We start from the raw sequence: 26,316 nt of genomic DNA, 5'->3' as shown, positions 1-26,316 counted from the left end.
CTGCTGCCTCGCAGTTAGGAGACCCGGGTTCGCTTCCCAGGTCCTCCCTGCGTGGAGTTTGCATGTTCTCCCGTGTCTGCGTGGGTTTCCTCCGGGCACTCCGGTTTCCTCCCACAATCCAAAGACATGCAGGTTAGGTGGATTGGCGATTCTAAATTGGCCCTAGTGTGTGCTTGGTGTGTTGGTGTGTTTGTGTGTGTCCTGCGGTGGGTTGGCACCCTGCCCAGGATTGGTTCCTGCCTTGTGCCCTGTGTTGGCTGGGATTGGCTCCAGCAGACCCCCGTGACCCTGTATTCGGATTCAGCGGGTTAGAAAATGGATGGATGGATTTTTACTCTTTAGATTCAGGTTTAGAACATTTACTCAAGTGTTTCATTCTGGATCAAATGCTAGCCTCATTGTTTGTGCTCATGTTGAGCAAGCATTGTAAGAGCCAAGTGCATTATACACATGTTTACACCAAAGTAAACTTTGCCACAAAAAAAATTATTTGCATTAAGTCAACTTGACTGCTGCCAACAATGAGCACAGTTCATGACAGGCAGTCAGTAATCATTAGTAATCACACTACAACAGTAAATTCTGGAAGTCATAATACTTTTTCAAAACTGACACCTGAACTGCTTCAGGTTAATTTCCCCTGCCCTGGGAAATTCATTGGAATTAACCAACACCTCAGCAATATGACACTAGAATCAGCATACTTTCTACATGCTACAGACTTGACTAGTATATAAATAGTTCATTTAAATGTTGGATATATATGATATATTAGGTATAGTTTTATTGGGAAGATTAGAATGCAAGTTTTTCAAGCATAACATTTACAAAACTTGGGAACGTACTTTTACTTCTATTCTAATGCAAAGGAAGATAGACACTACGTGATAACACAGAAGCGTTTGCCAAAAAAAGTACAAATATATTAATGGCTTTTCTTATACTTGTTTTCAATAATGAAAATGTGCAAGTCTAGGTAAGATCGTGGGTGTTAAATCAAGGAGTCCACATGGAGTACAAAATTAATTGGCACTTACATGCTTACTACAGTTCTAGTGCTATTTTACTGTTAGTTATGCAGTTCTTCAAGTAAGATTCATGCAGGACTTGATTCAAAGTGGGGCAAGCAGTTCATATGGAACTAAAAGAATTAGGAACTACAGTTGTGCTTAAACATTTGTGAACCCTTTAGAATAATCTATATTTCTGCATAAATATGACCTAAAACATCATCAGATTTTCACTCAAGTCCTAAAAGTAGATAAAGAGAAACCAGTTAAACAAATGAGACAAAAATGTTATACTTGGTCATTTATTTATTGAGGAAAATGATTGAATATTACATATTTGTGAGTGGCAAAAGTATGTGAACCTCTAGGATTAGCAGTTAGTTTGAAGGTGAAATTAGAGTCAAGTCTTTTCAATCAATGGGATGACAATCAGGTGTGAGTGGGCACCCTGTGTTATTTATAGAACAGGGATCTATCAAAGTCTGCTCTTCACAACACATGCTTGTGGAAGTGTATCATGTCATGAGCAAAGGAGATTTCTGAGGACCTCAGAAAAACAGTTGTTGATGATGCTCATCAGGCTGGAAAAGGTTACAAAACCATCTCTAGAGAGTTTGGACTCCACCAAAGGAAATTCAAGACCATTGTTACCCTCCCCAGGAATGGTCAACCAACAAAGATCACTCCAAGAGCAAGGCGTGTAATAGTCGGCAAGGTCACAAAGGGCCCCAGGGTAACTTCTAAGCAACTGAAGGCCTCTCTCACTTTTGCTAATGTTCACGTTCATGAGTCCACCATTGGGAGAACACTGAACAACAATGGTGTGCATGGCAGGGTTGCAAGAAGAAAGCCACTGCTCTCCAACAAAAACATTGCTGCTCATCTGCAGTTTGCTAAAGATCACGTGGACAAACCAGAAGGCTATTGGAAGAATGTTTTGTGGACGGATGATACCAAAATAGAACTTTTTGGTTTAAATGAAAAGCATTATGTTTGGAGAAATGAAAACCCTGCATTTCAGCATAAGAACCTTATCCCATCTGTGAAACATGGTGGTGGTAGTATCATGGTTTGGGCCTGTTTCGCTGCATCTGGGCCAGGATGGCTTTCCTTCATTGATGGAACAATGAATTCTGAATTATATCAGAGGATTCTAAAGGAAAATGTCAGGACATCTGTCCAAGAACTGAATCTCAAGAGAAGGTGAGTCATGCAGCAAGACAACAACCCTAAGCACACAAGTCGTTCTACCAAAAATGGTTAAAGAAGAATACAGTTAATGTTTTGGAATGGCCAAGTCAAAGTCCTGACCTTAATCCAATCAAAATGTTGTGGAAGGACCTGAAGCGAGCAGTTAATGTGAGGAAACCCACCAACATCTCAGAGTTGCAGCTGTTTTGTATGAAGGAATGGGCTAAAATTCCTCCAAGCCGGTGTGCAGGAATGATCAAAAGTTACCGGAAACATTTAGTTGCAGTTATTGCTGCAAAGGGGCACACCAGATACTGAAAGCTAAAGTTCACATACTTTGCCACTCACAAATACTTCTCATCATTTTGGAGAGGTAATATCAAGCAACCACAAAAGTCAGTATATTAAAATTCTGTTTATGCCGTACGTACAAATTACAGTTTGATTATAATGACTTATTAAGTACCAATCGTATCAAGATATTATCAGTTTACTGTTTTCTTATTATAATTCTTTGGTGCTTATGCTGACCTTTTTACTTTTATTTGTTTTATTCATGTATTTTAAATGTTTTTTCACTCACTGAAAGGATTGGATTCAGGATGAAAGAATGCTTGAAGAAACGACACAAAAAGTGGCTCTGCTGCACCAGCAATATAGGTATGACCAGTCCCAGGTGTCTGTTTTAATTTTATTTTTTATTATGCTGTACTATTTTGAGTAAGCATTTTAAATTGTTTTGAATGCAGTTTTAAATGTAAAAGCATTTAATGTGTAACTTTTAGCTTTAGTGTGCTTATTTTCGATCAAGCATGCGCAGATACAAATTGCAGTCAGAATTGGAAATGTGGCCTGCAAGGATAGTAATAAGTACAGCATAATAAAAGGCAACAAATGTATAAAAGGGAACAAACTAACTCATAAATACATTGTCATTTACAAGAGAATTACGTCAAATATTTGGTAAAATGAACAACAAATATCATATACAGTATATGTACATCAGAATTCAGTATAATATAAAATTAATATTCACACATATAATAATAAACTAAGAGACAATAATTATAAAGTGATTGATGATCAGAACATTAGTCCAGTTAGTGAAAATAGTCTGGCATATGGAAATCGAGCACAGTGTCCACAAACTATGGTCTCCATATTTAGAGGGGAGTCTCTCTTCTTCAGGACCATGCTACAAAACTGAACTGTTGTTTTATTGATGTATTAATTAGTTAGTTGCTTTTTATACAATTAATAGCCTGCTCTTATGCTTTATTGATTCGTCAAACATGTTGAAGACTCCAGTTTTTCCTTCATCTGTCTAAAAAATACAAAAAATTGCAACTGGTTATTATAACATTTGATTTATTTTGGACTGCCTTCAATGCATATATATTATCTGAAAATACTCCACTTTTAAAGTCTTCCACTGAAACCTATCAAATCAACAGTAGTGAAGAACTTGTTGAAGCATTATACAGTAACTGTAATCAGTTATTTAAAAACTTTATTGTATTGCTTCCACTGTCTGTTGGTAGAGTTCATGTTCTGTGCTTTGAAAATCTTTGAAGTTTTGGTTGATAATTTTACACAAGCAATTTCCACTCTTTATCCTTGTAGAAAGTTGTAAATATAGGCCATGGCTCTTGCTTCTTAGTACATCTTAGTACATCAGTGGTGGACTAGGAAGTACAATTAAACATTTTTGTTAACTTGTTTGCAGAGGTTGTGAGAGCTTGTAATTTTTAATCAATTTTCTATTTTGTCAATGCTGTCTCTCTCCACCTTGCATGCTGGAATGATGCATCTTTATAGAAATTGTGTCATTTTATCATGAGCTTCTGGCCATTGTAAATTATTGGAAATATGCTGGCTTCAATGACATTGATTATGTTGAATATGTCTGCCTGATTTATTGTAGTTTTTTCACATATTGCTCTGTATGCTTTTCTCCAAAGTGATTAAGTAGATTTTGCTTATACATTTTTATACAATTTATATACACCATTACTTTGACAATCATCAAAGCTGTACCATTTCCAACAATAAAGGTAACATGCCGTCTTTTAGAAAAATATGTAAGGTTCAAGACCACTGCCCATATCTATTTTTTGGTTGATTTGAAATGTGATTATAGTTAAGTATTGAATCAAATGGTATAATGGTACATGCATTGTTATGCAGTTAGTGCATTAAATATTAAGTATGGTTGTCCTTGACGGCAGGCGGACTGGTGGCTCTGAGGCTAGTGATCTGCACTGGTAATCAGAATGTTGCCAGTTCAAATCCCGTAACGCCAAAAGTGACTCTACTTCATTGGGCCCTTCAGCAAGGCCCTTAACCTGCAATTGCTCCATCCTGGGTATGACGTTAATATGCATCCAGCCCTGCATGTAGGCCCTCCAACCTGCAGAGAAAAACCTTGGGGCTGGTGGCAGAACTGGCACTCCAGCCACCATAAAAAACCTCACACTGATCCATTCCACCTGAACTAGTGTGGTGCTGAGGTGTCACCCGTTGCATGGCTGCACTTGGGTCCTAATCTGGAATCCTGAGGTGGTTTGTCATGTGGTGGGTGCAGCAATGCACTATATCAGCGCATGCTCCTAACCCCCCAAAACCAATAGCCTCTCTCTCTCTCTGTCCTTGAGTCTACATGCTTAAGGTAGGTTCATGTTTTTTTTGATTTGAGTAAAATATCACACACAGCAAATTTTTAAATGTCACCTGGACCTAATTTTTGGAGGCTACTAGATGTACCTTTTTTTGTGGTATTCTAACGAAACATTGTGTGTCATACTAGCCATTTCACATCCTTTCTTGGTCTCTGCCTTTATGATATTTCTTGAGTCAGCATGGGATTTGTTTGGGTACTCAGGTTGGTTATTTACAAATATGTAAATGTTAAATTGTTTAGCAACTCTATATTAAGTTGTGTCCAGAGCAAGGATGGTTTCCTTCTTGAGTGTGATGCTGCTGTTACAGAATGTGTCCACCTGGCTACTGTTTATTGATTAAAGTTGGTATGAAAAAAGAATGACTGAAAAATATCTAAAGATAATTAAAAACTGTTTTATTAAATGTGCTTCTATAAATTGTAGCACAATCCATTTCTCCTTATTTTACGTTTTTATTTAAATGCAGCCTGTTTTCTGTTTTTGCTAAAGATGTTTTCTTAAAATAAATACTGTTGTATATATTTAAAATTTTCAGAACAAAAATAAGCTTATGTTTGTTTTTGTGCATCTTTGGTGTATATGGTGCAATAGTACATGGCTCCTTATCCAGTGCTTCTTTAACCTCTTTGTTGGCAAGACTTCATAAAAATGTACCAATCAGTAAAGTTTCACAATCACCTGTTCATGCTTTCTTCTGTTGTGGTTAATCTCTGACTGGTGTTATGCACCAATAAATAATCACTGTTTGCATGTATAGTGCATAGCTGCATCTCTGTCATTTTAAGTAAGGACTGTATGACATTAAAAGAAAACTGGTCCTTGTATGCTATGTTTGCAAGTGTTGCAGTTCTGTTTAGGGGGTTGTATTAGGTTTTATTAAATCTCTTGTCCAAAACTTCCAAAGGAATACTTTTTTCTAATTTTAAGCCCACAATCTAACACAGCTCTCTTAATAAGAGTTTTAATATTGTACCTCAGTGTTCCACAGCAGCCACAGACGCTGCACAGGAGTTTATTTCTTTACATTACAATCAGTAGTTGAGCTATTGAGCAAATCACATGACAGGTATAGGAGAGTGTAGCCTCTAGCTGATTTGCATATGCACACTGTTTGGAATAGTAAACCAGTTGACTGGAGTAATCACACACTCCAAACCACTACAGTGTTACAGCTTTGCTTGTTTGTTAGTTTTCAACAGGTATATAGTTTATGTCTTCCAGTGCAAGAACCTTTCCTAACCAGTTGCTGAAGTTAAGTGATGCTTCAAACTCTACTCTATATACCTGGCACTAGATATGCAAAGATAGTTTTATTTATTTTAAAATTTAAATTAAAGGAATAAATTAGTAATTTTGAAGATGCTCTTACAATCGCAGTGAATTTGCAACATTTATTTGTTGTTTTGCAGCTTTCATATTATAATGAATGTTAAGTATTTTTATATGCTGTGATGATGTTAGATAGTAATGGCAAAGCATGAGGTTTTTTTTTTTTTTGTTCCTCTTTTTTCAAAATGTGTTGTAACTTGCTTCATTATTTTTCAAATTAAATATTTAGAATTTAGGTAGTGGTAATTACTCATATACATAATTACTTCTTTTTAATTGCTTCTTTTTAAATCTTTTTGATTATAGAGGTCTTCAGGCACCAGATGCAGAGTTGTTGTATATGCAAGAAGTTGAAAAAATGGAAGGATATGGCCTGGAATGTTATCAGGCAAAGGTATTTATAAAGACTTCACTATCTGTGTTAATATGAAAGAATGTTATTCTGTGTATTTTTCCAAGACCATCAGTTACATCTGAGTTGTATTTGCTAACTTATCGTAGTAGTATTGTGCACAGTCATATACAAATATGTCTGTTTAATATCAAAGTGTTTTACAGTGTGACCATTCTTGTGTACACTTTTCGTAGTTTAACTAAAAGTCTAAGAGTAATCTTGCAGTTTTATCAAATGTTTACATTTTCTACCTCATGTATCTAACTTGTTTATGTAGGACAGCCAAGGTATGGATCTATTTATTTGTGCATGTTTGGATGGTATCTCTGTGAAGCACAAAAATGGAAGACCTCCTGTGATGTTTAGGTAAGAACTGAAATAGAATAACCTGCAGTAACAGAGCATTAAAAGTTCTCTCTTTAAAATTCCATGTCATTGGTTGGAAGGAAAATATTGGCTTTTCTGACTTAATAGTTCAAGCTTTTTAGGCATTTAAAGTTTAAATCATCCTACTTGGATTGAAATTTAATTTGTCATTTGATGTATTTGTTTATTTTGCTTTTTTATCAATTGTATTTCAAGAAAGTAACAATATAATATCAAATTTTCTGAATGTATACAACAAGTTGCTTTTAAATCAATCTAAAAAGAACACCATAAATAAAAAAAAACACCAAAGAGTGTTTTGATATGTCTAAACTAGTACTGTTATTTACAAAATACAATCAGGGCATCCAATAAGTGATTTTCATGTTTTAGACTAGTCCAGCAGCTTCAAACATATTTTATGTTGGGCTGCTGTTCTCTGTCGATTTTGTATTCCAACCCAATTCTTGATTTTTTTTGTTTTTTTAGTTCTTACATTTTTTATTTTTAACCAGATGATAACTAACATTTATTTCCTGGTAATAATACAGTAAAAAGTGGAGTGGCTGAAATAATGCAGTTTTCATCTTTATGTTCATTATAAAATAAATGTTTATAATTAAAATATTTAGACAAGGGTATGAGAGAAATTATACTAATTAGTGAAGCAGTAGATGAGAACCTTGTTGACTGGCAAATTTAATCAAAGAGTTTTTCGTAGTGAATCTGCTGTGTTCTCTGGTGACCTAGTTCATCGAATATTTTCCTAAAAGTTTGTTATACGGCCAGCTTAGACCTAAATTTATTTACCAACCACCCCATGATGTTTTCTGAGGCCAACGTGACATCACAGATCTGTAGTAGCAATGCACGGAATTTTAATGCATGACTACTATAAGATCGTTGCCATCTTGGCCATCGGTGTGCTGCAAGCAACCAAGGAAAAAAAAGCCCTTTCAGCTATTGAGCTATTTTGAAACTACACCCTCCCACTCGTCCACTGAACAGTGCTGTACAATATTTTTTCTGCCTCTGACTGCACTGATTTCTTCTACTCATGGTCATTTCAACCCAGCGGTTGTTCGATTGCAGTATGTGGGTTGTAAATAAACTTAAAAAGGTAAAAATGCATCCCAAAGCATTGACAAATTTCCATTCTGCATGTGTCTAAAATAAATAAATAAATAAAAATCTTGCAGTATTACTAGTACTGCCAATGGATATACAACATTGGTCACTGTGGGTTGGCAACACAGAACCTCATGGCTAATCATGCATACAAATCAGTCATGTGCTCAGTAACATCTTAAAACAAGCTATAAAGAAGCCCTCCAATTCATCTGTGAAATAATAAAAATAAAAGATTTATTACTGATTAAAAGTCGTGTCTATATTTTTGATGGAAGAAGAAAGTGTGAAACATTTGCACTAATACATTGGAAACCTAAAAGATGTCCCCAGTGTGCCTGAACCAACCATGTCCCAAGTCGCTGCTTCAGGACATACAGGGTAGCTATGTGTGCCCAAGACTGACAGTCTCTCAGCACAATGATCTATACTTTATTTACTTATTGCTAGTTTATGGCAGTTTCATTATATTTTATTTCTGGTTTTTGTTACATATGTGTCTTTTGTTGTTTAAGGCACGATGACACAGTGGTTAGCACTGCTGCCTCACAGTTCAAGTCACATATGTGGCCACAGTAATCTGTCCAGAATTGTTGCCAGGCTTTTCCCATTTTCAGGGACACTTGAAAGACCATTGTATCATTATAATTCACTTAAAACTAGTTCCAATTCGTCCTTCCCCATTGACTTCAACACATTTCATGTAGTCTGGCAAAGTTCACTAACATTAACATGATTTTATCAAGTTCGTGGCAAGTGAATACAACAGCACTCATCACTAAACAACACAGTTTGTATGTGTCATTCCATGTTCAGTAATAATACTAACTAAACTTCTACTTTTGAACAAATAACTGACAAACATTATGATCAGTTGCAGTATGAACAAAGTAGAAACTCTAATATCTGCTTACTTCTCTAAAGCAGTGTTTAAGCTTTCATCTTCTTTTTATAATTATAAATGTAAATCATACCTTCGTATGTATACTTTTTAAATATGAAATGTATATGTACTTATTTTCATATAGCTCAGTGATAAAATGGTTCTTCCTCTGTAGTTTGGTCAGTCGCGGCTAGATGTGTAATCATGCGGTATGTTTTAAATGCTGATTATGATTGTGATCAGCATGATACCTGTATGATAAGAAATGAGTCAATGATGCTAAAGATTGCCACTACTTGTAATGTACAGGGTGGGCCATTTATATGGATACACCTTAATAAAATGGGAATGGTTGGTGATATTAACTTCCTGTTTGTGGCACATTAGTATATGTGAGGGGGAAAACTTTTCAAGATGGGTGGTGACCATGGTGGCCATTTTGAAGTCGGCCATTTTGGATCCAACTTTTGTTTTTTCAATTGGAAGAGGGTCATGTGACACATCAAACTTATTGGGAATTTCACAAGAAAAACAATGGTGAGGTTTTAACGTAACTTTATTCTTTCATGAGTTATTTACAAGTTTCTGACCACTTATAAAATGTGTTCAATGTGCTGCCCATTGTGTTGGATTGTCAATGCAACCCTCTTCTCCCACTCTTCACACACTGATAGCAACACCGCAGAAGAAATGCTAGCACAGGCTTCCAGTATCCGTAGTTTCAGGTGCTGCACATCTCGTATCTTCACAGCATAGACAATTGCCTTCAGATGACCCCAAAGATAAAAGTCTAAGGGGTCAGATCGGGAGACCTTGGGGGCCATTCAACTGGCCCACGACGACCAATCCACTTTCCAGGAAACTGTTTATCTAGGAATGCTCGGACCTGACACCCATAATGTGGTGGTGCACCATCTTGCTGGAAAAACTCAGGGAACGTGCCAGCTTCAGTGCATAAAGAGGGAAACACATCATCATGTAGCAATTTCGCATATCCAGTGGTCTTGAGGTTTCCATTGATGAAGAATAGCCCCACTATCTTTGTACCCCATATACCACACCATCAATTTTTTTGTTCCAACAGTCTTGGAGGGATCTATCCAATGTGGGTTAGTGTCAGATCAATAGCGGTGGTTTTGTTTGTTAACTTCACCATTCACATAAACGTTTGCCTCATCACTGAACAAAATCTTCTGCGTAAACTGAGAGTCCTGTTCCAATTTTTGTTTTGCCCATTCTGCAAATTCAGTGCGCCAATCTGGGTCATCCTCGTTGAGATGCTGCAGTAGCTGGAGTTTGTAAGGGTGCCATTTGTGAGTAGCTAATATCCGCCGAAGGGATGTTCAACTAATGCCACTCTCCAGTGACATGCGGCAAGTGCTACGCTGTGGGCTCTTGCTGAATGAAGCTAGGACAGCCACTGATGTTTCTTCATTAGTGACAGTTTTCATACGTCCATATTTTGGCAAATCCAACACTGAACCAGTTTCACGAAACTTAACAAGCAGTTTGCTAACTGTAGCATGGGAGATGGGTGGTCTCGTAGGGTGTCTTGCATTGAAATCTGCTGCAATGACCCGGTTACTGCGTTCACCAGACATCAACACAATTTCTATCTGCTCCTCACATGTTAACCTCTGCGACATGTCAATGGCTGTAAACAAAGCAACCAAGCACACCATTGTTTTTCTTGTGAAATTCCCAATAAGTTTGATGTGTCACATGACCCTCTTCCTATTGAAAAAGCAAAAGTTGGATCCAAAATGGCTGACTTCAAAATGGCCACCATGGTCACCAACCATCTTGAAAAGGTTTCCCCCTCACATATACTAATGTGCCACAAACAGGAAGTTATTATCACCAACCATTCCCATTTTATTAAGGTGTATCCATATAAATGGCCCACCCTGTACATAAATAAAATCATCAGTACTTTTTGTTTATGTTGGCACTTTCCAGGGTGCATTTTAGTTTTGGAAGGTAAATGACCCTATAATATGACACAGATGCCCATCCCAGATTTGCTAGCACTTGTAGAATCCAAATATGAACTTGAGAGGGTGCCCGTCAACAGCCAAAACCATGATGGCTGACATAACCATGTCATGGATTACAAGTGACATCAAGGGCCTTTTGAACCAGAAGAAAAGGGCTTTTGAAGGTGGTGATAAGCATGAGCTGAAGTGTGTGCAGAAGGAACTGTAGAGCAGTACAGGAGAAAGCTGGAGCAGAAGTTGCAGAACAACAGTATGAAGGAAGTGTGGGATGGGATGAAGATTATCACTGGCTGCAGCTCGAAGCGGGGTGCCGCAATCGAGACAGACGTGGAGAGAGCAAACCAAATGAACAACTTCTTTAATAGGTTTGATCACAGTAACCCACTCTCACCTCGGAGTACTGCATCCTCCAACCATCCTTCTGCTGATACCAGCATAGGTGAGACATCCCCACCCACAATTACAGCAGCCCAGGTGAGCAGAGAGCTGAAAAGACTTTGTGCCAGCAAAGCAGCGGGTCCAGATGGTGTATCGCCACGATTGCTGAAGGCCTGTGCATTGGAACTGGGGAGTCCTCTACAGCGCATCTTCAACCTGAGCCTGGAACAGGGGAGAGTCCCGAGGCTTTGGAATACATCTTGTATCACTCCTGTCCCAAAGGTATCACGTCCTAGTGAGCTGAATGACTTCCGGCCTGTTGCTCTGACGCCACATCTGATGAAGACCATGGAGCGGCTGCTGCTTCACCACCTGAGGCCACAGGTCCGCCACGCCCTCGACCCTCTGCAGTTCGCATACCAGGAGAAGGTGGGAGCGGAGGATGCCATCATCTATATGCTTCATCGATCCCTCTCCCACCTGGACAGAGGCAGTGGTGCTGTAAGAATTATGTTTTTGGACTTCTCTAGCGCCTTCAACACCATCCAACCTCTGCTCCTTAGGGATAAGCTGACTGAGATGGGAGTAGATTCACACCTTGTGGCATGGATTGTGGACTATCTTACAGACAGACCTCAATATGTGCATCTTGGGAACTGCAGGTCTGACATTGTGTGCAGCAATACAGGGGCACCGCAGGGGACTGTACTTTCTCCGGTCCTGTTCAATCTATATACATCAGACTTCCAATATGACTCGGAGTCCTGCCACGCAAAAGTTCGCTGATGACACTGCTATTGTGGGCTGCATCAGGAGTGGGCAGGAGGAGGAGTACAGAAAGTTAATCAAAGACTTTGTTAAATGGTGCGACTCAAACCACTTACACCTTAACACCAGCAAGACCAAGGAGCTGGTGGTGGATTTTAGGAGGCCCAGGCCCCTCATGGACCCTGTGATCATCAGAGGTGACTGTGTGCAGAGGGTGCAGACCTATAAATATCTGGGAGTGCAGCTGGATGACAAATTGGACTGGACTGCCAATACTGATGCTCTATGTAAGAAAGGTCAGAGCAGACTATACTTTCTGAGAAGGTTGGCATCCTTCAACATCTGCAGTAAGATGCTGCAGATGTTCTACCAGACGGTTGTGGTGAGTGCCCTCTTCTACGCGGTGGTGTGCTGGGGTGGCAGCATAAAGATGAAAGACGCCTTACGCCTGGACAAACTTGTTAAGAAGGCAGGCTCCATTGTAGGATTAAAGTTGGACAGTTTAACATCTGTGGCAGAGCGACGGGCACTAAGCAAACTCCTGTCAATCATGAAGAATCCACTGCATCCACTTAACAGGATCATCTCCAGGCAGAGGAGTAGCTTCAGTGACAGACTTTTGTCACTGTCCTGTTCCACTGACAGACTGAGGAGATCGTTCCTCCCCCACACTATGCGACTCTTCAATTCCACCCGGGGGAGTAAATGCGAACATTAATTTTATTTTAATTCTTTTCATTTTTATTACTATTTAATTTAATATTGTTTCTTTGTATCAGTATACTGCTGCTGGATTATGTGAATTTCCCCTTGGGATTAATAAAGTATCTATCCATCCATCCATCCATCCATCCATAACCGCCCTCTTTAATGTTATATAATGAGTGAGTGAGGGTGGATTCCACACTATACTTATAGAATTTGATGAGCATAGATGGAAACATTTAGACTTTTCTCAAATGTCTGATGGTGTAAAGGCATTGATGAACCATTTTGATCATAGTCAAGTTGTGTTGTGCCCACATCCCAACCAGTGACCTAAGACTGAAATTAAAAATTCTGGATCCTCTTTCCAGCATTGTTGCCACTGTAGATGTCAGACTACTCTGTCTCCAGCTTCCTGATGTTTTTAAATCGGCTCCTTAGTTTTGCTGACATTAGGGGATAGATTGATACAATAGTGTAATGAAAACAGAAGGCAAACCTCTACATCTCAGAAGAATGTGTTGTATGAGAGGATATCTGGATGTGAGTCATACAGCAAATATTAACGAGTTAGCTCTGTTGGTGTATGTTGCTTTCAGAAATTTTCCCTGTATTTTTTAAGGTTCTAGACTTTTTGATATCCGCTCATATAGCATCAATGTATATAGCTGTAAAGGTTCCAGCATCGGATCACAGTCCATATGCTAAAAATTGTTTACTTTATGGTTTTCTTGTAATAGCAAATTAACAGTAACATCTCTGTTAATATGGAATCATTTTGTTGATCTACTTTTCCAGATCTATTGCACATTTCTGAGATATGCAGCAGTAAATTTGCATGGAAACTTGATTCAGATTGCCTATTAAAGAGGGTGTCAGGGACCTTTGGAAATGTGCTAATTCGCAGGGTTTAGCTAACAGAAAACTGAGTGCAGAAGTCACAGTCAGATGACTGGCGATAGGAGACTGTTGAATTCCAGTATTTTATATTTATTTAGTGTAAAAAAAACAACTGAAACAATAAACAAACAAACATGCTGAAGATAAACCAATATGGCGGAAAGAAGAGTCTGTCGTGAACAGGCAACCACTTCCAGTTGAGGGTGTGACCTCATTAAACTTTCTTACATTGCCACTTTCAGCTACTGCCCTGTTTTAGGGCCATTGGTATAAATCTCAGCCCCATGACTTTGTATTTTTTCCTTGGTACTATTCATCCAGCCAAAATTCCCGAAAGTTGTGTGTCTGTGTGTGCGCGTTTGTGAGTGATTGTGAGATGGCTAATTTAATTTAATTGACAATTCTAAATTTTTTCAATTTGACTGTGTGTGATTTGATACGGACTGGTGGTCTAGTCAGGGCTTATTCCTGATGTGATAGGTTGTAATTTTCTGTAACATTTACAATAATAAGAGATTTGGAAATGGACAGATGGCAGAAAACCAGAAATGCATCACTGTGCAAGCTGTGACTAATAAATAAATACATTCTTTAATAAACAAAAGGAAATGTAATAAAGTAGTTTTTAATTATTTAAAAAAATCTTTTTTAATCCGTAATCATAGTGACTTCTGGCTTGGATAATTGAGAGCTGCAGCTGTCATTAACAGGGGTTGTAGGTGATTGCTAGACCTGCTCAGATTGCACCACGGGTTTATATTTAAAGTCATTAACATTTGACCTGTTTGTACTGTGCTTCTTAAACCACTTTTCTGTTATATTAAAATATGTTTTCATATGTTGTCTAGGTGGAATGATATCGCCAACATGTCACACAATAAATCCTTCTTTGCTCTGGAATTGGTCAATAAAGAAGAAACTATTCAGTTTCAGACAGTGAGTTTCCATGTTTTAATACTATTAATGTATACAATTTTTTTTCCCCGTATGTAGTTCTTACAATAAGGCATGCATTTGTTTGTGCTAATTCACTATTTACGTGTAGATCCTAAATGTGGTAAAATGATTACCTGTAAAGTTACATTTTCTGTCTCTTTTTATTGTAGGAAGACATGGAAACAGCTAAATACATTTGGAGAATGTGTGTTGCTCGACATAAATTTTACAGAATTAACAGCAGTAGTCTGTAAGTGTTCATATGTTCTCTGTGGCACGCAGCTCATGTCTTCTCTTTGCCATCTTTCTAATCTGTCTTACTCTCCTGTGTCTTTAGAGAGCCATCTGAAGCTGCACCTTCTGAGGGCTCCCAGAAGTCTTTGCTTACTCTTTCTTTTCCTCGCTTTCCCATACTTTCTCGTACTTCTCTTCCTAGCAAAGGGTGAGCAAAGTAACTTTTCATTCCTGCTTTCTGCTAAGAATTCTGTTTTCTTTGTATTCTTTTTATTTTTCTTTAAATGTTTTAGTTTGTTAGAAATACACTTTGCCATATTTAAATATTGTGTGGAACCAAAAAATCCAAAAAAGAGATTTTTTTAAATGTCTTTGGAACAATGTCTTAATTTATAAATATATTTTTTCTATAATTATAATATAAAATTTTCTATAATTTCTATAATAATTATAAATATTTTTTTTCTACAGGCAGACACAAACACCTGCAGTTAATCCTGTAAGAAGGAGATCATCAACAAGAATATCACTGGTATGTATATAGGATATTATGTCTTATATATTTCACAATGATTACCTTTGTAAATTAATTTCTTAGTTGGTAAGAAATATTTATCAAAGACATGAAGACCACCCAGGACCAGACCTAAGGCACACCTGGGGCAGTGATTATACCTCTCAACTGGCCCTGCAGCATCTGAGAATTCCATAGGGTACACTTGAAGAAATGCCCTGGTCAGTCCAGGTTGGCATGCTGGCATTCTGTTTAGTGAAAATGATGATGATGACATACTCCTTATTTCCCTACCATATTATGAAGATCTGCATATTATGTTAAGTTCTGGTTCTAAATTTGTCAGATGCCTGCAGATTTCCAAATTAATTTATTTAGGAACATATAGTAGTTATTGTTTTTTTCTGTAATAAACTGGCTAAGTTATCTATTTTTATGTTGTATTCTAGATGTGACATACTTTTTCTTCATTCACAGTGCAAAATCCACAGAAAAGGGGGAATGAAATTGGAAATGGAGAAATAAAAGCAATTTCTTTCAATTTATTTTTCATTTAAACATTTTGATGCCTTTTCTATGAACTCAAAAAAGGCAAACAAATTAAAAAGTTAAATCAAAAATTGGTTAGAGTGAAACCCCACAGCCTTAGTTATCACCCAGACTAAACTATTGAACCAGTTCTTAAAAATCCTACATTTTCTCTGTTGGAGATCCTTTTCATTAAGATTTTTAAATTTTTATAAAGCTGTGCTAAAGCCCTTTTTAATGCCACAGACATCCTTATTCCATTCAACTCTTTTTCTAGATGGAACAAGTCAAGCTATTAGCCAGACAACCCAAACTTACATAGGAAAACTAGTGCCCTTAAAAACAAAGTGCAAGTAGGTGTAAGATTTACATATCCAAAAAGCACCTCTTAGCTATTACAATTAACCAACATATTTATTTTTTTTTTGCATTTGTATTGAAAATGTGATTGTTGGGAGCCTTTCACTCTTTGCTAGCAGTTTCCATTTAAGGTCATCTGTCCGTCTGTTGTTTCTCATCAAGAGATTCTTCTCTGATAGATCTGAATATATTAGTAAGACCAAACAAATGACTTGACAGAGGTATTGCCTGAGGATTCCAAAAGCAATTGTAAAAGAAAGCATTATATCCTGACCATGATTGTATACTACTTCTAAACAAAATAGTGACTACAGATAGGCTCGTTTGCATTTTTGCATTCTCCACCAATCCGATTTCAAGCAGGTTCTCAGGTGAATCAGAAAGCCCTGGAAGATTTTATAGCTTAACACAGTGTCATATGACCCTCCTTTGTTTTGTTTACCTATATTCAGAATTATAAAGATTTGGATGTCCTAAACAGTCTGCAGATATCAGAGGTTATACCACATTCTATTGACAAGTTTTTACACTCAAAGTATGGCATTTTTCCGTTTACATGCTAGCTGCTACACAGATGTATATAAAGACAACTAACTATATTACTGTTAATAGTACTTCTGTTACTATAAAACAAGGATCACATTATAGCACCAAATATGATTTAATTCAATTTAGTTTATTGTCACTATGACTTGTATCACATTGATAAAGGTGTTCCTGCTATCTGTTTTACTATATATCGGACAAACCCTACAGCTGGTTAGAAACCGTGGCTATATACACAAAGGCAATATTATTCTTCACTGTAAAACATACAGTGCTGAAACCATTTAATTAAGAAACAACATAACGATACTAATTAAAATGTTTTATTCTGGTGTTACACAGATGCAAAGAGAAGAGTATTCTTGCACTAATTCAATTCAATTAATGTCTTTTGAATATGGAGAATGTATAGTTTAGAATACTAAAAATACTAACTTGCAGATTCAATGGATAAACAATACAGGCTGGTCCAGATCTGTTTATGCAGATCCAGATCGTCTGGATGACTTTGATTTATGCGGGGACGATTCCAGTTCGGCGCGAGGATGATTCTTCATGTCGTCAGTTCACACATTTCTTGATGGTCTGGGATTTTTCAGGTGATTTTCAATGTAATAAACTTAATAAGTTATAGTGTAATGAAAATTGTATAATTAGATCTGGACCACCCTATACAATTGTTAAAGCCAAGAGAAAATCTGATCTGAAATGAGAAAATTTACTTGCTCACATTATACAGACAGGTGCATGTCCAAGAACAGTTGCTGTTTGTCATTAATGCAGATCCTAGAAGTGGTCTCTTCTAAAATTTGTATGTAAGTACAATGTAAGGATTGTGAATTTGTAAAAAAAAAAAAAAAAAACAACATAATTTGGAAACCTAAGACATATTTGATGATTCTGAAAACAGAGTTGCAGGAAGGCAGCATGGAAGTCTCTAGAACAAAATAGTACCTTTCAAAGAAGAATTTAAAAGTGGTATTGAAGCTCATGGATAGCTGTGTGGGTGTGTGTGTGTGTTGTGGGGTACAGCCTGGACACAGACAGGTAGACATGATGTTTTGCACCAACACACGTTTATTTACACTATTTATATACAATGAAGTGAGCACAACCCAGTGCCGCAGCACCAATCACCCCTTTAAGTCCTGGCCTCACAGCCCAATGCCTTTCTCTCTGGTCTACCTCCACTCCAAGACTTTGACCTTCTTCCACCCGACTCCAGCCATCATATGGAGGGAGGCGGCCCCTTTTATATCCACCCGGATGTGCTCCAGGTGTCTCCCAGTGACCTTCCACCGACACGCTCTTGTGTGGCAGAAGCACCAGCTGTGTACTCGGAAGCACTCCGGGTGTCCCCGATCCTCTTCCTCCCCAGCACTTCCGGGTGTGGCGGAAGTGCTGAGGTCCAGGGCTCTCTAGGCATTGGGGCACCCCCTGGCGGCAACCACGGGCCCCTACAGGGTTGAGTTTCCAAACTCTGTACCCATGGTCCCCGAAGCAACCAGGGCGGTCGCCCGTATATGGTATGGGGAAGGCTCAAGCCCTACTCCGGTCCTCCTGGGCGTCCCGGCCGAATCGCCACCCCAGCCATCTCCGACAGTGTGTATATTTGTTTATATCTGTGTTCATATCTGTCTATAAGACACTGCTTGAAAAGATACATTTAGAAAATTAACATAGGAAGCTGAACCTATGTATTGCTATAGTTTCTAAAGGATAAGAACAAAATAATTTTCTTTGCTGGATTGTTAGAAGTGTATCATTATAATTGTGAAACAGAAAGGCACCAACAAACTTTTTGCTGCAATGCCAGATCCACGAAGATGAAGAGTGCAGATTTTGCACTTTCTGTGCTCCCAATGACATCATGTTTTTTTCACACCAGGGAGGAAACTGTGTTATAAAACTTTTGCAAAATGTAATTTTTTTTAGTGCATAATGGCAAATGAGCATACAGAAGATTCAACCTTTAATGACTGTAAATGTACCATTCTGAAAATTTTTTTTTTTTTTCATTCAGATTACTGCGTTCAGTCCAACAGAGCATCTGGAATAATATGAGATATACACATATTTCGTCACAACACCTGAACCATAGACCCTTTTAAAATAACACATTTCAAAAGCCCTGGATTCTTCAATTTAATATGGCAACAACACATGACCACAACAAGACATGACTTACTTTCTTCCTTTGTTTATCCTTTCTTTTGAATATGATTTGAACTAATCTGTTCACTTTTGTACAGAAAACCTCTGTCCTTGTTTGCAGATTAGGTTTTGTTTTTTGTAATGTATCATTTTTCAAAACTGAACTATGCATATTAACTATATTTTATTTCTATTAAACCGTACAGACAGCTAAGTAATTTGTAAATTATATCAATAATAAGAGGCTTATCAGTATTAACCCCTTTTACAAATCTGTATGTTCCACCGTTATAAAATATCTGCCTGTACTATTTACATCATAACCTGTTAACAGTAATATTTCAAAGCTGGTGGTATTAGTGTCCCCAATTTCATTTATGAAACCCCTGATAAATGTACATTCAGCTTTGTAGCTCTTATGAATTCACCATTTGTTAACTGATAATGCTGTAGTTGCACTGTTTGTGAGTTCTGAAGTCTCTTCCAGAAAGTACTTTGCACAGAAAGACAAAATAAGGATTGACCATCAGCTGTGCTTCTGATATCAAGTGTTACTCCCCTCTTTGCTTGCTACATTCAATTTAAAGTCTTGTGCATTGATGCTACCTTTGCCTCATTCAGACTGATCTCCTTTAATATCTTCCAATTATTCCATTACATTGAGATTACAAGTTTTGCTTACTGTAGCATACTTCATTTCCAAGTGATTCCCATTTTATCTTTCTTTACTTACACCGTAAAATATAACTACTGGGGAAAGAAAGAACAGTAAAAAAACTAATGTAATACAACTTCCTCTTGTGTTTTTTTTTTTTAATTAATTTGGGACCAGCACCTAACAATCTAATAAAGAATGGAAAACTACATTACTTAGAATTCTCTCATCTCTAATTTATGTCAATATCTGACGTTTAAATAATTTAACTTAAATTTCTCCAACCTAATGTTTCCAGATTGATTTTATGTTGTACATGATTTTCACTACTGGAAGCCTAGACTCTTCAAATTATATTCAAATTAGATCCATGGAGTTCTAAGAATGAGCCCACATGTATTCTGTCTTTATCTCAAACCAAATTAGTATTAACAACCTGGCATTTCATCCTGCTAAACTGAAAAAGTGTCTGGCCCATCTCTTTTTCACAGGTTTAGAGACATTTTGTCATATGCAAATTTTGAAAAGATTGCCAACTTGAGTGTTTAAACAAATATGGCAGCCCTATTTAGATAACTGCTTTTCTGCCAGTTTTTATATTCAAATGTTAATTAAAAGAGATTCTGGACATTTTCATGTTTAAACTTTAATATATTATGTTTGATTTTGGTGTGAAACTGACAGCTGTTGATTTGAGTGGGCTGCTGTAACACTGTGAGCTTACATTGTCATTAATAAAGAATCTATCAATTTTTTTGGAGTACTGTAGATAGGATATTTTCTTTTACTCTCCCTCTAGCATTTTGGGTTGGAAAGGGGTATAAACATATTGGATGGAAATCTCTGACAAGCTAGTGACTGTATTATATTTTTATATAATAATTCTGTGTTGTAACTCTATAGATTTGCAATTAAAAATACAGCTTAGATCATGCTGTGAATGTGTGCATCTAGTAGCATCTTTTAGGTTCTTTAGTAATATTTTAATAAAGAGAAATTATTCCTGTTTTGCCGATTCTTATTTTCTTTTAGCCAAAACAACAGCCATACATGATGACTCCACATCAGCTACATTATAAAGGACATTATACAGAACCTTATACATCTTCACAAGGTATTGTTGAAATTCAATTTCCACTTTGATCTCCTAAAACTTGTCATTTAAAAAATGTTTTTAACAAAATGTCACCATCGTAGACCTGTTATCTATTATATGCTAAATAAATTATATTTGTTTATTAAAGAATACAATGCAACATCAGTTTATGCCAGTTTTATTACATTTTAATCTATTACATGACTAGATCTAGGAGTAGTAATGTCCAGGGAAAAATCTGAAAATATGAGATTTCCTCTTTATTATAAACTCTTGTTTTATCTATTATACATCATTTATTGTTTACTTTGTTCTAGGGTATTGTGACATTTTCCTCAGTGCCTATACAGTATGTGCATGAAGTGGTATAATTAAAAATATAGATGGGTATATATTACATATTTTGCTTTGCAGTGTCAACAGTGGTGTAAGACTGTTTATAAGGTTGTTTGCTCCTGTTATCTTATTAAGGAAAAAAAACTTATGATTCATTTAATACACTAGTCATTATTTTAAAGTTGAAGGTTTAAGGATTTTTTTAAATAGTTGCTAATTTTCTTTTCTTAGATAACCTTTACATGAACAGTCAAAATGGATATTATTATCACTCTCAGACAAGCCTGGACAGATCTCCTCATGAGTACAATGGCAGGATTCGAAACGGAAGTGTTTATAGTGCACATAGTACAAACTCCCTCAATAACCCTCAGCATTTTATGCAGCCTTCTCCTATGTCTTCTAATCCAAGTATAACTGGGAGTGATGTAATGAGACCAGACTATATCCCATCCCACCGTCATAGCGCTCTCATCCCTCCATCTTACCGTGCCACTCCAGACTATGAAACGGTGATGAGACAGAAGAACAGAGAAATGATGCATGCTGATAGACAAAGTCACTCAATGAGGAACCTTAACATAGGCAACTCTTATGCTTACAGTCGTCCAGATCCCTTAGTGTACAGCCAGCCAGAGATCAGGGACCATGCTCAGTTCAGCTCTCAAAATGCAAATCAGTATCCTTTCCACCTGAATTATAGCTTCCATAGTCAAACACCTTACCCCTACCCTGCAGACAGAAGACCAGTTGTAGGTGCAGTGAGTGTTCCAGAACTGACCAATGTTCAGCTGCAAGCCCATGAGTACCCAGCAACAAATATAATGCGGACGCAAGTTTACCGTCCACCCCCACCATATCCCTATCCTCGGCCAGCCAATAGTACTCCTGATCTTTCAAGACATTTGTATGTGAGCAGCAGTAACCCAGACTTAATTACTCGTCGTGTTCATCATTCAGTCCAGACCTTTCAGGAAGATAGTCTTCCAGTTGCACATTCTCTTCAAGAAGTAAGTGAACCCCTAATAACCTCACATCATGCACAGAAGAGAAACAGCATTGAGATAGCTGGTCTAACATTTAGCCTCGAGAACATGAGGGTTAAAGAGAGAACAATGTCTACTTCCGCGGCAGAGGTTACTCCTTCCATTTTCTTGGAGAGACCACAGTCAGAACAAAGCCAAAGCAAGGAAGATGTGAGATATGGCCACAAAAAGTCTCTTTCTGATGCCACCATGCTTGTTCACAGCAGTGAAGAGGAAGAAGAACTAGAGGATGAAAATGGTAGACACACACCACAATCCCAAGATGCTACAAACACTACAGAACAGCCTCTTGATATCTTCCCCCAACACCACAGTGAATCTATTCCAAACTATTCTTCTCATTCTGACCTCCGTAGTTACGAATCACAAGCTGTTGCTCAGATGTCTGTAAATGGAAAGCACTCTAATGAAGATAATGCATCAATAGTAGCCAGAGGGCACAAAAACGGCGAAGTCATTTTAATGCCATCAGTTTCAGAGTTTGAGCCTGCTTATGAGAGACTACGAGCAAAAAGGGATTCCTCTAGAAAAAGACCAGTGTCTGATGTGCCATCAGGAAGAAGAAACCCTCTGGAAGGTCTGCCACCCAGTGGAGTGAGTAGCCAAATATTCATTCATCTTCAGATCTCAAATAGACTTGCTGAGGTTTTACTGCATTTCTAAATTGATTCTATAAAATCTTGAGTTTCTGAGAAACATGTAATATAGGAAACAATGTTCACAGTTTTTGATACAACTGCTGTATTTTATATAAATTATACAATTGGAAGACACAGGCTATATTTTTGCAGCTTAATTTATACAGTAGATTTATTTGTAGATATATTTAGCAGCGATGTGTTTTTAAAAGCTTATTAGCACTAGTGAGCATTTCTGGGAAAAACAGTATTTTAAATCCAGTACTTGTTATACTTCTGAAGTGTTGATTCCTTAATTTATTGTGTTCATAGTGATTACTTTTGAATTCTTTGAGCACCTTCGAACTCACCGGTATGAGAACCCCCAAATATGATATACTGTTTGACTTTTTGAAGTTCCCCACTTTTTTTGGTCCCCTACACCTGGAAAAATCTCATTTTAGGCCATTTTTGGGCCATATTTAGTGCAGGAAATTACACCCTTATGATAAAGAGTAAACCAACAGGTCTTTAGCAAAAATGATCAGATAGACTTGAAGTTTTGCATGCCACATCACACTAAAATGGCATACAAGGAGTCAAAGTTATTCCTTTTCACAAAACTTCAAAAAAATGGGAATTGGTAATCTAGGCATGTGGAGTGTCATGCTATTTTGTGGTTGCTAATTACACATATTATAATATTTTTCATACCTTAAGTCTTTACCGGTGGTGCTAACACATCTAGGAGCCACTCTCAAAAGGTTAAAAATGACAAATTTTGAACATAAGCATGTGGGGATATCGTTTTAGACTATTTCAAGGTCAGTGATTATGCATATGATGTTGTTTTTAATTTCCCCTTCAGGACAAAGTCAATCTGACCCTGTCTCATTGGGTGAAAAGTTACAAATTTGTATTGTAATAAACAAGATTTAGACTTTAAACATTTAAATTAATGCATACATTTTAATATTTCAGATATCTGATGTAATTGTTGTTGTTTATTATGTGCTGCTACCTCAAGAAGTAAAATTATTACATCTCTTACGAACACACTGAATTAGTGAGGTTTATGCTAATTCAGATATTTTTTAGATCCTTTTCATATTACCATTTTGTTTAGTACTAGTTACTATCACTGTAGTCAGTTTTTCATAGTGATTAATTTTTGCAATATAAGGAGATGGAAATATTTTATGTTGGTGTACTATATACTATAAGAGGTGCTAAGTAAGTTTGGAAAACTCATGAATTATGTTTATATCATGTGTCTAATATTTTAAATCATTTATATCTTCCTACTTTATCTCATTTTCCACTGTTGCTATCAATTTGTTTGTGCAAATGTGAAATTTAGCATTTTTAATAATTCTTTACTTTCTTTGTATCAGTTTTGGAGAAAAACCTCTGTCTAGCTAGTACACCTACCACTTACAGTATCTTCAGATATCTTCAATCTGTAAAAACTGTTTGTAATAGAGATAATGGATTGTGCATTCTTGTAATGAGAACACCTGCCAGGGTTAACTGTAGAACACTGGCTTAACTATTTTCTTTATTGGACCTTGAGATTTGAGCAGGCAGCTACTTATTCTCTCAGCCACAGTGTTTTTCAGAGAGGGCTATTTCAGAATTTGTGTTTTTATGTAGGATATAGTTTTCTGACTATCTAAAATTCTCTTTGTTTTTGAAATTTTAGGGAATGAAAAGAGGAAGCCGATCTGATATTAAGAAAATTGGCCCTTTGAGAATGGCTGCTTTAAATGGATTATCTTTGTCAAAATTGCCTTTACATGATGAAAGTAAGGATGAGCCTGAGAAGGCTTCCAATGACGAGAGGGTAAGAGTATTTTTCAGTTTTGTTCATAAATCTATTTCTGAAAGAGACTTTAAAATTATTATTAGCTTGAAGGTGATTGTTTATGTGAAAAAATTAGAATATTTAAGGTTAAGTGAGTTTGCGTGAAGTAAAAACAAATGCAATTACTGGCTTAATTTCTTAAATCTCCAGTTTCATATTAGCTTTACTTCTTATATAAGTGTAAGCCTACATCCAGAAATTCACATATGTTTTAACAACAAAACAGCATTTGGAGAAGCCAGTGATTGTCCAGTGGTAAATGCATTTCAAAATGTCCTAAACTATTTATGCTGTGGGCAAGCAGTCTGTATCTTGTATAGCAAGCTAAGTGAGAGTTTTGTTTCATTTTGTCCATGGCATACCGTGTTTCCCCGAAAATAAGACAGTGTCTTATATTAATTTTAGGTCCAAAAAATGCACTAGGGCTTATTTTCGGGTAGGTCTTATTTTTATTGAAGTTCAAAAAAGTAAAGTACTGTACATTTATTTCTCTTCAACAATTATACGGTACAAACTACTGGTACATTAACGCCTGTTCAACAATCAAATCAACATGTATGGTATTCATGTTCTACAAACTACTGTACGAGGGGGTACCCAAAAGAATCCGTAATAGCGCCGTGCTGGACGGAGCCCCCGGAGCACACACCTCCCCTGCCAGGGCAGGCAAGCACAGAACAACTTACTTCGAGGTAGTGCCCCAAGTTTCAACCCTGTCTTCTGCCGTTCTCGATCCCTGCGGCCATAGTGTGGCCACGAACCCCCGCCTCCTGCCGGTGAAAAACACCGCACCTTACCCCTTCCTAAACAAGAAAAAAATTTTCTCGCCTAAAAAAAGGTGAAATGCAGCACCCCTCCACAGCAGGAAACAAAATCCCACTGCCGGATGCCGACCACAAAGAACGAGAAGAAGCAAAAAACAAGGTTGAAAGCTGTTTCACACTCACCCACCGCAGCAGGAAAAACGTGCACCCCAAAAGCCCTGGCCAGCGCAGCGCTACCAGTATCATGGACTCCCCCTCCTATGTTAACTCTGGTTTAACAATCAACATGTATTCATGTTATACAAACTACCGTATGTTAACTGCTTCTACATTTATTCAAATACAATCATGTCGTCATCTTCTAGAATATTATCATAACTCTCCATATCTGAACCTGCAATTCATTCCTGGATTTCTTTTGATTCCAATTCCTTTAGAATTAATGGCCCCAGTCTCTCATGTGCAGCAATACTGCTCTCCTTAAATGAATACTTCTTGTCCAGGTAACCTGCTCGTAGTGTATTGGCAACACAGCTTTCAGTGATTTTATCCCATGAATTCTTCACCCAAGTCACCACCTCTTGCAGCTTAGGCTTCACAATGTTCCCCCGCTGATTTCTATCCATTTTGTTTTCAATGTAATCATTGACTTCTATTCGCAAATGGTCCTTGAATGGCTTGTTTATTGCAATGTGAAGTGCCACCAGGGCAGGCTAAATACGGCAGATCTCAGGACAGATGCAAAAATGGCGGATTAGCGGTAGGTCTTATTTTCGGGGGAGGGCTTATATTAGCAGTACATCAGAAATTACTGCTAGGTCTTACTTTTGGGGTAGGTCTTACTTTCGGGGAAACACGGTAGTTGTAAGTTGCATCACCATAGTACACTAGATGCCACAATTTGAACAGATTTTCTTCTTGTACCAGTAATATTGT

General features: G+C 37.3%; 1 protein-coding gene across 2 annotated transcripts in view; it reads left to right on the top strand.

The window, feature by feature from the left end:
- Positions 1-26,316, top strand: part of ptpn21 (protein tyrosine phosphatase non-receptor type 21) — a 93,013-nt gene that overhangs the window by 53,285 nt on the left and 13,412 nt on the right. Inside the window, exons 6-15 of one of the 2 annotated variants that reach the window (XM_039741009.1) lie at positions 2,791-2,861; positions 6,518-6,605; positions 6,883-6,971; positions 14,579-14,666; positions 14,837-14,916; positions 15,004-15,108; positions 15,372-15,432; positions 20,690-20,771; positions 21,321-22,729; positions 24,455-24,595. In XM_039741009.1, the coding sequence (XP_039596943.1) occupies positions 2,791-2,861; positions 6,518-6,605; positions 6,883-6,971; positions 14,579-14,666; positions 14,837-14,916; positions 15,004-15,108; positions 15,372-15,432; positions 20,690-20,771; positions 21,321-22,729; positions 24,455-24,595 (2,214 nt within the window). The remainder of the gene's footprint in view (positions 1-2,790; positions 2,862-6,517; positions 6,606-6,882; positions 6,972-14,578; positions 14,667-14,836; positions 14,917-15,003; positions 15,109-15,371; positions 15,433-20,689; positions 20,772-21,320; positions 22,730-24,454; positions 24,596-26,316) is intronic. The other variant, XM_039741010.1, reaches the window with a different exon arrangement.

The sequence above is a fragment of the Polypterus senegalus genome, chromosome 18, assembly GCF_016835505.1.
Source record: "Polypterus senegalus isolate Bchr_013 chromosome 18, ASM1683550v1, whole genome shotgun sequence".
NCBI lineage: Eukaryota > Metazoa > Chordata > Cladistia > Polypteriformes > Polypteridae > Polypterus > Polypterus senegalus.
The sequence above is the reverse complement of the archived record's forward strand: the minus strand, read 5'-3'. Positions and strand labels throughout refer to the sequence as shown.